Below are 14,049 nucleotides of genomic sequence, written 5' to 3' on the forward strand. Positions count from 1 at the left end.
AGTGAAACCTCTCGTTTTCTACGTACGATAGTGCTCAGATTCGTTTTTCGTTTCATTAGAATTACTCAAGAGACAATCGCAGCGCAGTTGTAAATAATGATACAAGTTAAAAGACGTAAGTAACTTTAATGCAAGTAATTAAAGCGCGAATGTGACTTATGATATGTAAATTATGTTATGCTAATAATGTACTTAAACAGGTCATTCGTGTTACAGATATAATGTATTAGTAAAGTTCTCCCGTGTAATTTTTAACACATCGTCGCGTAATCTCTTTCTTGCGATGGGTAGAATAGTCTGAAGCCAATTGAAGAGTAATTATTTCTGTGTTTACCATTATATCTTCCACTTTTGGTAGACACAGAAATAAATGATAAAAGAAAAAAGTCTAAAGTTTTCATGTGAAAAATGTAATCATCAATTGAATGGCTCAAATAAAACTTAATATGCTATTTTTAAACATATTAAATTTATATAATAAACATTTATTAAATTATTCATATTAAATATATAAAAAATGATTTCAAAAAACAATTTCAATAAAAAAAAGGAAGTAACCTTCATATCTTTTTTGGTACCTCCACTTAGAAAAAAATAACGTGATTAAAATATGCTCCTCCCCCCTCTTCGTTTCTTTCATTTAAAACATTTTCTTGTATTAATAGTTTCGAAGAATTGATCGTAGACATTTCTTATATATATAAGTATTTTTATATTGAAAAAAAAGATATACTTTTACAAAATTCCATCCGCTGTGAATTTCTTGTGTAATAATGTAATATATGTAAGAAATTTAAATATTTTTTTACAATATATGAACATAAATATGACAGTATGCAATCCCCCTTTATTATTTATGTATTATTTATGTACTTTTAAGTGAGATATTAAAATCAACTTCCTCTCCGAATATACAATAATAAATATTAAGATCATAATCCTTCCTAAAATTACAATTGACTCCAGGCTCTTCTATTCATTCTCGCAAGGCTCGTAAAATCCTGAATGCTCTTGTAAAGTACGAAATGATGGATTCACTAAGAATTCTTGTCATTTAGTGCTAAAGATGGCTATATTTTATAACTTTAAGTGTTTCACCAAGTGGGAATGTCGAGATTAGAGATCAAATTGCCACATTTAGCGCTAAACTCGGCGTTACCATTCGTAAATATTGTGTAGAAGGAGGTATCGTTAACTTAAATAGAGGATCATAAACGACATGAATAGAGAATGAGAAGGAAAGAAAGCTTAACGTCGCTGCTATCAAATTTTCTACGATTTTCAATGCACACCTCTTTTGTAATAACGATTGTCTCGCCTCCCTCAGTCTCGAATTGTCGGGATGAACCGACTTGACATGAAAGTAAATAATGGACGGTCATGACGGATATGCCCACTCTTGCGAGCTTTAAGGGGCAGTATTGTGCGATTATTAATTAATTGCTATCAATATTTTAGAAATCAATATTTCTGATTTTGCGCAACAGTCATAATTATGAAAACCTGATATCCCCGATGAGATCAGTATTTTGGAATTAGAATAACCAACGTCAAATTGGAAGACAGATGGACAATTTTGTGCATTAAAAAAGCTTGCAAGAACTAGCTTGAGTTAATTTTTGAAATACAAATTTATTTTACAGCATGAACTATATAATAGTTACAACCTAACTAGGAAAATAATAGAAATAAAATATTAAAAACATGTAATCTGAATATATATTATTTTTTTCTTTCAAGCTTTAAATCATGATATATTGATTATTCTAGCGCCAAAAGACAATATATTCCATGATATTTATAGTAACAATAATGTCACTGTTGATCGTGAAGTTTGATTGCACATTTAGAAATTTGATAATATCTATGTATTTCGGCGTCAGTCACAGTCAGAGCGAGGAAAGTCATTCCCCATATTGATATTTTAAGGATCTCTCGCGGATTTTCCGACAGTTGTTGATATCAGCATAGTGATATCTAAACATAATCGCTATGACGAGAAGCGTACTTGCTGACGTTCACAAAATAACCGAAAAACAATTATCATGGGGTTGTTTTCTCGTCTATTTCTTGGATCATGCGTGTATTTACAGAAAAAATATACTTTCCTCGACGATCGGTGCGTCGATTTGGAGCTCGATCGTTCGATGCGTCGTGATTACGTCGCTGTTTAGCGAGTACGCTAAATAACGTTAAGGCGAGCGGAAAAGATGAAGAATTAGAGCAGGGAAAATGATAAAGATGAGGGGAGGGAAAGGCAGAATAGCGGAGGAGGAACGGTAGAACCATCCTCGAGTTTTTTTAAGAACGCTCGCGTGTGTTGGATCGCGCGGTCATTCTCTCTTTCTCTTTTTCTTCAAGATCGCTCCTTATCGAGCATTCAATTATACATACATGTATCCCTAAGATTAGAATTCAATCGCGTAGGAGAGCCCCGCGCGTGTCTCCTTTCTAGGAAGTAACCGCGTGGAAGGGAAAGGCTGTTTACAGCATGAACCTGGTGCACCACTCTCTCATCCCGCATCAACGTTCTTATTTTCTCTTTGTTTTTGTCTTTCTCTATTTACACACTTCGTCGTACTTTCGTTCTTGTGCACCAAACAGAGTCCTCGGAGATTGTTCAGGCGCATGATGATGAGTGCCAGGGCCTTCAGCCGCGACACTGTCGTTCGTGAGCCGTCGCTACGCTCGTTCTTTTCGCTCGTCGTTTAGGGAGATGAACAATGACGATGCGAATGAGGTGGACGATTCAGAGGAGGATCCATCATCACGATGCTCTGCGTCGTTCAGAGACGCGTACTCCTCTCTGTGACCGTGGTTGGTTGATGGTCCTCGTCGTCGTTCTGAGCGATGGCACGATATTTGCCGCGCGTCGAGCTGGGCCCGAAGATTGGTGAGCCTCAGACAAGATGACCGTCGATGTCGGAGTAACTAGGCGTCGCCGCAAACGTCGACAGCGGATGACTCTGACAGGACGGTGGCGGCGGATGCAAATGCGGATGCGAATGAGGACCTCCGTTGTTGGCACCGGTACGAGCGAACGTGGCGGGTGGCGGCGGCACCGATGGCGGTATCGGCGACTTGGTGCCCGCGGTCATCACAGTGACATCGGGCGGTGGCACGGGACGTGGCAGCGTTCTAGTGCGCGTCAGGGTGCCGGTGCTAGCTCCCGTCATGTGTCCACCCATTATATGACCTGTCGAACCCATGGATGAAGGATAGTAAGGTCCGCCGGTTGGATCGATAGCGGGTGGTGCCGGACTTGGATTCCCGTCGTAGCCCATGTAGCCTCGACCGCCATTGTCCATCTCCACGCTGTAGAAGCTCACGTCGTTGGGCGGCGCCGGGCTCGGATTGCCGATGTAACTCGACTTTGACACTATAACATTAGATGATAATTGTTTTTAAGAGGAGACACGAAAAGCTACATAGATGTTAGATACTGCTGGAGAGACAATAATGAAAATTCAGCGGATTCCATATATGCCGTTATGATTTATGACATTGCAATCCGTCAAATTTCATATCTAGAATTCCAATATTTTTCTTCATATTATTCCTTAGTGTTTTAGGGCACATGATGTATCACTTTATTCCTATTCAATGAACATGGATAGAAGGATATGTCATACAATCATATAATTTACAGCCTACATTTCTTATCATCGAGAATTAAAAACAATATGAATTTTTTTAACCTTTCGATGTCGCACTACAGAAACAACAAGTCCGTTGGCATACCCAACAAATTCGATTGTTTATAACTTTCATAAAAATAAACATATTTTAAAAGTAAATATTTTTTTCAATCAAAACATTATACATTAAAGAATATAACAAACAAATATGTATATATTTTATTAATAGAAAAATTATAAGCAATGAGAAAAATTGGAAAAGTTGGAGGAAGAAGCTGGATATGCCATACTGAGAATGACACCGAAGAGTGAATATATTTAAAATTGTAGAAACAAGGAGTATATTAAAATTTACGTGTAACGTATAAAAAAATAGCGGATCATACTGTATTTATGTAATTTGTATTTATTGATACTTACACGTACCTGAGAGAGTCCCGCTGGCGGTGGTTCGCTGCGGCGGCGAGTCCATGTTCATGGACGTTTGCATGTGATTGCTGCGACGACCGAGGGTGCCCTGATGAACCTGCATCTCTAAACCGCCTTTCCCGAAATCCTGCATAGTTTGATCTATTAAATACGTGCTAGCTGCGGTTTTGCGCCCCTCATCCTGTTATACAACAAATTGAACGACAAATTGATTTGTGATTTGTGGTCCGATATCCGGTTACATTTCGCAAATAACACAGACGGACATGAAACGGGCTTCGAAAGATAAATCTTTGTTTCAGAAATTTGCTTCAATAAATCATAAAATTTTTCTTATATGAATGCAATCAATATACATATTGTTTCTGATATAATAGAATATCTAAAAGAATTATTTTGTTACATACTGTTTCTATCATTAGACTTTAAGTATAAATCTGAAAATAATATAATAAGTAATTTCTATACATAAATAATTTAATTCCTTGTATTTCATTGTAATTAATATATCCACGCCATTCTTTGTAATTAATATATTAATACAAGTTTCAACAAGTGTATTTAAATATTTTTTGTACTTAAAATCCTTTGGAAGTATGAGTAGAGAAAAGCGAGAGAGAGAGTGAATTATTTATATCTTGGTAGTATTAGAATTAGAATATCAATAAACGCTTAAATATACATTCAATTTTCAATCGCTAAAATATACATTCAATTTGCATTTATTAACATTTACAATTAACTTCATTTCCATTTCAAATCTTCGTGCTAATTTTACGAAGATAATATTAACAATATTTAAAGTATCAAGTAGTCTAATAATTTAATTAATTTTACTAATCTAATTAATAATATAATTGACTTATAATAAGCTTATAATTAGCGATTTATTAATAACATTTAATGTTGTATTATTAATAATAAATTAATAACATAAAATCTGTAATCTCCTATAATTAGTGACACCTAATCGAAAATTAGTTTTAATATTTTTTGTATGTTAAGTCTGAATGCATAATTAACAATGAGAAATTTTATTACGAAGCTGGCTCCGATATCCGCTCATTTTGTTTTGTTTAACTTGCTATTTTAAACGTCATTTTGCTTGTAGTTCTACAACATAGATTTACGCTAAGAATTGTTCGCACATTTTATGTATTTTTTTCGACGAAGGATAGCGTATCTTGTGAATGCTACAGTATCAAACAGCCATACAATCGCCATAGCGTGTCAAATCGACGCGATCGAGATTAACCACGTTCTTCGATATTACGCTTTCCTTCGTCTCGAACATCTACGGTAATGTACCCGTTAAACACAAACTAACAGTAACATTATATAAAAAATGCATTCAGAAATATAGGATGTTATCATTTTATCTTTGTTGTTCACCGAATGTTAAACGGATAAATAAAATAATATATGCATTAAGAAAAATTTCTGGTTAAAAATGAACAAACTAGAATATTCTAATCATATAAATTAAAATTTTTTTTTAAAACCAAAAAATCTTGATTTGTCCGCTTTTAATCAGAATTTCAATTAATGCAACCAGATTCTTTTTTTCGGTATAAATGCAATTGAAGTTTCTGAATGCAGTCCAATGTTACAATTTCCCAGTCAACAATATAAATGTATAATATATATTGTACATAACATACATATTATATATAACAGTTACATTATTGAGTAGGAAATTATAATATTATAATATTAATTTGATGTTACTAATAGTTTGTGTTCAGCGGGATAAGATAATCTATTTATTAAAGGACGCATCGTTTCCACATCGTTTACCCCTTCAAAATTCATCGCGCACTGAATGGATTCCTGCGTTAATTGTAATAGCGAGTATTAATTGAATATATTACACTATTTTTTTTATTAATTTTTTAAAATAATATTTCACGATTTTCGCGGAACAACATGAAGTTGCCTGCACGCGCTTCGATTCTTTCCTAATATCACGCAACATATAAAGAACGTGCCAAAACGGCGGTTTATTCAGTTTATTGCATGTCGCGATGTTTACTCATCCCGAATGCGTGTGTCGCAAATGCAATAAACGGAAATGCTGAAACGACGAGTAATCATCGTGTTGTATTAACGTGTACACTCGCGCGAGATTAATCGCGTTGTTCAACGTCGCGTTAGTGGCGCGTTTCTCTTCGGTCGAGTTCTCGCCTCGCGTTATTCATTTACGGTCTATTTTATCTATTTGTTTAAAAATGTAGAATTTTCGGTGTTAGTTGTTCATTCGAAGCTTATTGCGCCAATAATTAAACAGACATTTTCATCAATTGTGGCATTTACAAGAAATAGCTTTATTGAAATCTTGTAAAAAATTCTCTAAGAATTCTCGGATTTTTTCCAAGTATTTTTATTTAAAATGCCAGACAAGATTAGACAATTTTTTAAATGCAACTTTGAAATAAATTGGAATGCAAGTAATGCAAATAGATTAAATATTATAAATTAGTAAAAGAAAGGTATTCCAAGAGATTATATCCATCATTTTCTACAATTAAAATTGCCATTGCCTTCTTTAATATCTGACAGTATGCATTTAGTAACTTTGTATTCTTTAAATTCTCGCGCGCGGTTTGTGGTGACGCGGATCCGTGTGAAGTTGCTGGCGCGCGTTTCGAAACGTTGCCAACATCACGCGATGCACGATACACATAAATGGCACTGAAGCGTCCATGTCGGCTCGCTGCGTCTCGCGCTATTCGCTCATCCCGATTGCGTCGCAAGTGCAATAAACGTCGGAAATACCGACAAATCATGAGTGAGCATCGTTTTATATTATACCAACGTATACGATACGAAATTAATCGCGTCATTCGATGTCGCGTTACTTGCGTGCTTATTCTTTTCGGTCGAGTTCTCCTCCCGCGTCATCCATGGGTATAGTCTATTTGTAAAAAAACGCGGGATTTCGGTGGTAGTTATTCATTCGAGTCAGTAACTCATCGTGTTAGTAATTGAATATAGATATTTGCATCAATTGTGGCGTTCAGTAACTCTCAATTGTTTCGATAATATTTCGATCGCGAATTCGCATAAAATTGCCGTGAGTTTAGAGTCCTTCCTTATATATCACGGTGCATGTAATGGCGAAGCGTTCACGCTATTTGCTCTCGAACGCGTCGCAATAAACGCAATAAACGTTGGAAATGCTGAAATCAATAACGGATAAACATCGTATATTATGTCAACGTACACGATCGTGCGAGATTAATCATGTCATTCAATGTCGTCTTAAGGCTCGATTGTAAGGCACCAATGTAAAGGCGGGAGCACAGAGTCTTGTATAACGCATAATGTATAATATGCATATGAAAATTAATCGATCAAAGTCTTTCATTTCCCTTTATTTTTTTCGACGAAATAAAAGACTAATTGTTGAATTTCTTCTGCTTTGAGCATTATACGTTATGCATAAGGCATAAAGATTTGTGTTCCTTTAGATTAATTTTAATCTCGATTCTATTTATTCTTTATCTTTTTCTAATCGAAGAACATTTGCGCGCGTGGTTCGCAGTGATGATGAAGTCCGCGTGAAGTTGCCGACGAACGCTTCGAGTTCTTCCTAACTTCGCGGCATGCATATGGCGCCAAAACGTCGACTTCATTACGTCTCATGCTTCATATTCGTCCCGAACGTGTCGCAAGTATATACAACAAACGTTGGAAACGCCGAAATGAACGGGTGAGCACTGGACTGTATTACATATTAATTATACGATTGCAATTAACCGTATCGTTCTACAATCTCAACCATTTCTATTTTCAGCATGGAGATGCGTCATGTTATGTCTACCCTTCTAAATCACGCATCAGATACGATCAGATCGATTAAAGTACTCGATTATCAACCCTAATTAGAGAGAAATATTGATTAAACTTTCTAATAGCTAGCTCGACAATTGTGTTATGTGAATCAGCATATTCACGCTCGTTCCGAATTTCTCGCTCAACGCTCGTCATTACGTCGCGCATAATGAACATCGAAAATCGCGATCGGACGATCGATCGTTGCGTATTGCGTTATTTTTTTCGTCATGAGTGCAATAAACATCGGATGTACTGTACAAAGTGGCGAGAGATCATGTCCCGTTAATTAGTAATCGCGACGATAATTAGCTATTTAGTGCTTCGAATTGACTATTATCCACCTCAGTGACTATTTCGGGCGATGGGAACACCGGATGGAGAAATAGCGGCAATAGTGTAACGACTGGTAAGTAAATTTGTCCGATCGTCGATTAATTAACCTGGCATTATCCCGGAAAAGCGAGTTTACCGCGAATCAGAAAAAATAAGCTATATGCGTTATATTCTCATATTATATTCTCATTCGATCAATAGTAATAAATTTGATATTTCGTGCGTGAAAAATTCGTTAATCCTATCTTTAACAGAATATAAAATAATAAAAAATAATAAAAAAAATTTTAACTAAATAAATAATAAATAATAAAATAATGAAAACCAAACAATAACCGAATAGAAACTGAAAATGTAAATTTTATCAGATTTTTAAAAAATTATTTTTTACCGAATTATTTTTGCGTGAAATATAATCTTTCTCTAAATTTATTGGTTTAAAAATTGTAAAGTATCTTCGGATTATTTATTTTCAAAAAAATAATTTTTATACATCGATAAATAAATTTGTTATTATATGTATAAAAAAACATAGTCTTTTCATTTTCATTTACAGATCAATATCATGACATTCAATTCCACGTCATTTCGGTGAGTCATATAAATTAAATTTTTTAACAAAGTTAAAATCAGTATTTTTTTCTGTTCATTGAATTTGAACATCGGTAACAATTGAATTTTAACATTGTGCGCGGTTCATCATATTTTATTACTCTCTCATTATTACTCTTACTTCCATTATACACTGGAGATCTAACACTACTGTGAGAAAGAAAGCAAGTGTTTAATGATTTAAAAAGCCAAGAGTGATTTTATGAAGAATTTATAAAACCGTAAAATCTTATTGGATTAAGATGTTGCGAGCAACTTAGACTGTTGTAATCATAGCGCTATGTTTTGAGTTTAAGAGGTACGTTAAATTTACCTGAGGGTAGTTACCTTTAGCCAAACTCTGCGATCGAATGATATGAAGTCATTATATGACAAATATAGATGATAACATATTATAAAACAATATCAGGATTTTATATGAAAATGAAAGTACGTTATGCGAAAGCTGTAAAAATAACTGCAATTTGAGAAAAAAAACAGTAGTTTAACTTCAAATTATTAAAGTTAACTTCGTATTCAGGTTCCTACAGATTACTGGGCTCGTAAGTAAGACCTCGTGTAGCTTTCAAATAATCGATAACTGAAATAATATCATGCTAAAATAATGCGATACATATTATATAAATGGTTGAAAAATAAAATTAAAATTGGCAGCAAGAGGAAATAACAGTATCGTTATTCTGCTCATTTTATTGCTTATCACAACATCTTAGAAGATAAAACGGAACTGTGAAAAAACATAGAAACCAAATGATAAAAAGGAGCGAGAGCGAGAGTAGCGAAACTAATAGGGGGAGCGGAACAGAAAAAGTGTTGCTAGAACTCAAACCTACCCTCCGGAATTACTTGTTACTAAGAACATACTGACTGATGGCACTGACCACGTAATCATTAGCGTCGAAGTTGACGTCGCTCTTCTCGTCTGACATCGAACTTAATTCGCCAGTCATGGTGTCGCCATTGACGGTGGATGGTGCATACATATCCGCGGTCTGTGATTTATTAATGCCTATTCAAAAAAAATAACATACGTTAAACATGTGATTAGCAAAGCGAAATGCGCATGGTAAGGCTACACAGCCGCGTACAGAAGATTAATTTAATTGAACTCTCTTTACTTGAAATCTCATGAAGTAAAATCTCACTCGAAAAAACTGAAAATTTAGCCTGTTTTAAAAGAAGAATGAAAATACGACCACTCTTGTTCAAAAGAGGCAGATTTTTCACTCTTTTTAGAATGAAATTTATTCTTTTGAAATGAGATTCACTCTAAAAGAGTGAAATCTTAATCCCTTTTTTGGAATGTAATCCCAGGGTAGAGAATCTCACTCCAAAAAAGGGATTGAGATTTCACTCCTTAGCTTCGGAGTGAATCTCATTTCAAAAGAGTAAATCTTACTTTAAAAAGAATGAAAATCTGCTCTCTCTTGAACAAGATATTTTCACTCTTTTTTCAGAACAAGCTAAGTTTTCAGTCTCTTCAAATGATATTTCACGAGATTTTGAGAGAAACAATATAATTTTATTTTTTTAACAAATAAATCGCGAATATTTTTGACAACATATGTGAACAAGAAAAGACACATAATGGTAATGTTAACTAAGTTATAATCATGAATTCATTAATTTTAATTTTATCAATCTATATCATAGCTACATATTTATTAATATAATTAATTAGTTTTATTGATAATTAAAGTTAGACAATTCCTTAAACATTTTAATTAGAGTAAATGATATTGTATGTAATTTTCATTTTACTTTAAAGTCTTTTGCAAAATTGATTAGGAAAGTAAACTCATCTTCTGCCATGGCTGTAGCTGAACATTGGGCTAAATCTTATAATTTGAAGCGCATACGCTAAATATTGTTGGTCACAAACTTACGAGTTTTATTTCGTTTTCGTATTATGTACCACGACATGATGAAGACATTAACGATAAAAATGATGACGGAAGTTGCTGCTAACGTATAGATATAATTCATCGGAAAGTCACCCTTTTCCGAGAGGACATCCGGCAGGTTTTCCTCGTTATTCGGGCCTAGAGAAATAAAGGAAAGAAAAAACACATGATAGATATTATATTTACCGGTACGTTGGACCTTCTTTTTCGATTTTATTGTAGCAAAGACTATGGTTGCGGCAATGAGTAGGCAAGCAGAGGCGGAAACAGTGATGATAATGACGATGATGTAGGAGGAACTATTCTCGCTTGATGTCAACTCGGTTGGTGGCGCCTCGCCTGTAACCCAAGCCAATGCCCCATCACCGGTTTATGTTATTCATGCAAGTATCTACTGTTAGTTACACGTTCAACTTCGAAATCCTCAGCTATTGCGAATGCTGTAACGCCATTTATTAGATTTTACGACCATTGGATTTAACTAGATAAATCAAATAGCAACTAAATAGCTTGCTTAGCTTATATCCCCATAAAAAGCAAGCAAGTAACTTGTCTTTCTATATTATAAAATAATCATAATAATGCGCGGTAGTTACATACAGTTCAATTTCCAAATTTCAATTGTAATTTCCTTATCAAGCTTACAATTTATCTAACTTGGAATTAGAAGCGTTTGAAAAAATACAATTTCGAAAAAATTTCAAGGCTAAGCGTCACCGTACTGATACCATTGGTATGAATCATGCTGAAAATCACTGCGTTATACGTATGATGTTGTATATGCTATGCTACGTAATGTCCAATGTACTTTATTACAACTAACGATATAATGCCATGCGAACAACATTCATGAGACGCACTAAATATACGTAACATAATATACGATCAACCCAATTACTGAGTACAATTAATTATGTGGATGCGAGGCAATCTCGTTTAATTATGTCTCAATGATCTGCATAATGATTTAGCAAGCTGTTATTTTTTATCATGTAGTGTGAATAACTTAGTACTATCTAGTACAGATATTTCGCTTATGAGAAAAAACTATAATCTTCATGAGAATGATCTTTATGATTATGATTTTTGTTAATTACGTCATACTATAGTGGAAAGCTATTTTTATTATTTTCAAGTAGTGAAGCGATCTACAGTGTTTATCTACAACTTACGAAGCGTCTGGACTTTGACGAGATCTGGTAAGAAACCGCTGTCTCCCTTTTCGTTGATGGCCTTTACGCTAAATACGTAATAAGTCCCTAGCGACAGGCCGGATATAGTAGCTTTGTATTCGCCGGGCACGACGTCCATATAGTGATAGCGATCGTCATAGTCCAACGCTTGTCGCCATCGTACTTGATGAGACGTCGGCAAACCTCCATCGAAACCGCGTTTCCAAATTAACGTGACTGAGTCGTGCGTATAGTTGTATACTTCCAAATCACTAGGCTTGTCCGGCGGTGAAGTAACGTCCAAAAGTATATTTTCTGTGGAGTGTCCCATTTTATTTTGGGCAAGACATTCATACTTTCCGTAATCCTGCGATCTCACTTTATAGATGGTCAACGTTGTTTCCGAATAGAGTTCCGACAGCTAGAAAATGTAGAGACGAATAATTACTTTATCATTAAGGATGCAAATATTATTAAGACATCAAAATCAAAAAGATATTTCGAATGCGTAACTGTCTTCCGAGTATATAGTTCTTGTAATAATACAGTTATCGTTTCTCTCGGCAAAATTTTAATTGGGTGTTGTGACCTCTTTACAACTTTCGAACTTGCAACGATAAATATATCCTTAACTATGTCCGACATGGAAATTCTATCAAAGCGAAATTCGTTCGAAGTTAAACGAAGAACAAGATTTACAGTACGCGATACAATACTATGGCCTAGGTGCTCTAAAGGAGATATACTGGTAAAGGAAGTCGTTATTTAAGAGATAAGTACATCTTATAAAGCGACTTACATCGCTGTGAGTGATACTATATTTATCCTCGGTTGCATTCGGCAATAAAGTTTTCCCATTGAAGATCCAAGTGAAATGCGGCAATGGAGATCCTCGCGCTTTGCAGAACAATTGGACGTTTATTCCTTTGTTCGCCGCTGCCTTTCGCGTCAGCGGGGTGTTCGTCATTTCTGGTTTAACTGCGCATAAAAGTACCAGTAAATTCTTTATTACGCACTTTCCGATATATGAATCGCGCACACGAATATATTTCGAGAAATTTTGCATATATTCCACGTGTATATCTATAACTGCTTTTTTTATTACGATTAAACGATATTTTTGTAACAATTATAGAGCCAGCGACTTATTATTATTAATTATTATTGACTATTATTGACTATTATTGATATTATATTGGCTGAAGCACAATTATTGTAATAATAACATTGTAAATTTAATTATTAATATCTATAATTAGGGTACTTTTAACTAAATTAATATAATTGTTTATTGTATAAATACTAAGCTTAAATAAATATTAGTAGTCATTATTATTAGTATTTCATATAGAAATTTTTCAATTTTTGTTTCAAAATTTTTGTTGCTAAATTCATTGCTCGTGTTTACTCTTTTTCTAAAAATATAGTAACAGTTAAAACCATTACTAAATGATGTATTACAATTAAATTCACATGATACAGCAATTAAATTGTCGTGTGATACAATATTTAAATTACTAAAATTGTTATTAAACTGAATCTATTCAATTTTTATCGTCCATTCACGCTTAGAATTTCTCACGTAGAATTCGACAATTAATTATTTATCATTGTAAATAATTAAAATAAAATCCTTTACGTACAATTAGTAATAAATAGAATAGGATCCGATGTTATGTTGCCAATGCCATTGTTGACTTTGCATCGATACTCGCCAACATCTTCTTGGCTGGGATTTTCTATGTGAAGATACGACGTCCGATTAATGAATGATGTCGAGTAACGTCCCGGCAGCTCAGGATTCGATCCTATTTTCTGCCATGTGACATACTCGTCGCCGATCGGACTGCCGTCGACTTCACAAAACAGCTTTGCTTCGATACCCGGTGGGTAAACTATCCCCGACGAGGAAGTACGCTTGATTTTAGCTGGATCTGGATATAGTGAATAAAATGAGTTATAATTTGCATATTAGCGAGAACAATTTTAGACACATATATTAAAAAACTTTTTAAAATCACTTGATGTCTAAGAAATCACTATAGAAGGAAGAGAAAGAGAAAAAAAATATTAAAGAAGATTAAAGTAATTATAAGAAATTCGACAAAAAAATTAGAGATAGGA

At 34.4% G+C, this 14,049-nt stretch overlaps 1 protein-coding gene across 1 annotated transcript in view; it reads right to left on the minus strand.

Moving 5' to 3' along the window:
• Nucleotides 1-1,989: 1,989 nt before the first annotated feature.
• LOC108688403 (nephrin-like) overlaps nucleotides 1,990-14,049 on the minus strand; it is an 86,569-nt gene continuing 74,509 nt past the window's right edge. The window contains exons 12-18 of the mRNA XM_018194649.1: nucleotides 13,569-13,859; nucleotides 12,725-12,903; nucleotides 11,926-12,346; nucleotides 10,940-11,092; nucleotides 9,731-9,858; nucleotides 4,065-4,248; nucleotides 1,990-3,379 (exon numbers count right to left, since the gene is read on the minus strand). Of these exons, the coding sequence (XP_018050138.1) occupies nucleotides 2,901-3,379; nucleotides 4,065-4,248; nucleotides 9,731-9,858; nucleotides 10,940-11,092; nucleotides 11,926-12,346; nucleotides 12,725-12,903; nucleotides 13,569-13,859 (1,835 nt within the window). The 3' untranslated portion in view covers nucleotides 1,990-2,900. The remainder of the gene's footprint in view (nucleotides 3,380-4,064; nucleotides 4,249-9,730; nucleotides 9,859-10,939; nucleotides 11,093-11,925; nucleotides 12,347-12,724; nucleotides 12,904-13,568; nucleotides 13,860-14,049) is intronic.

Source organism: Atta colombica, unplaced genomic scaffold (genome assembly GCF_001594045.1).
Source record: "Atta colombica isolate Treedump-2 unplaced genomic scaffold, Acol1.0 scaffold233, whole genome shotgun sequence".
In the NCBI taxonomy this organism is placed as follows: domain Eukaryota; kingdom Metazoa; phylum Arthropoda; class Insecta; order Hymenoptera; family Formicidae; genus Atta; species Atta colombica.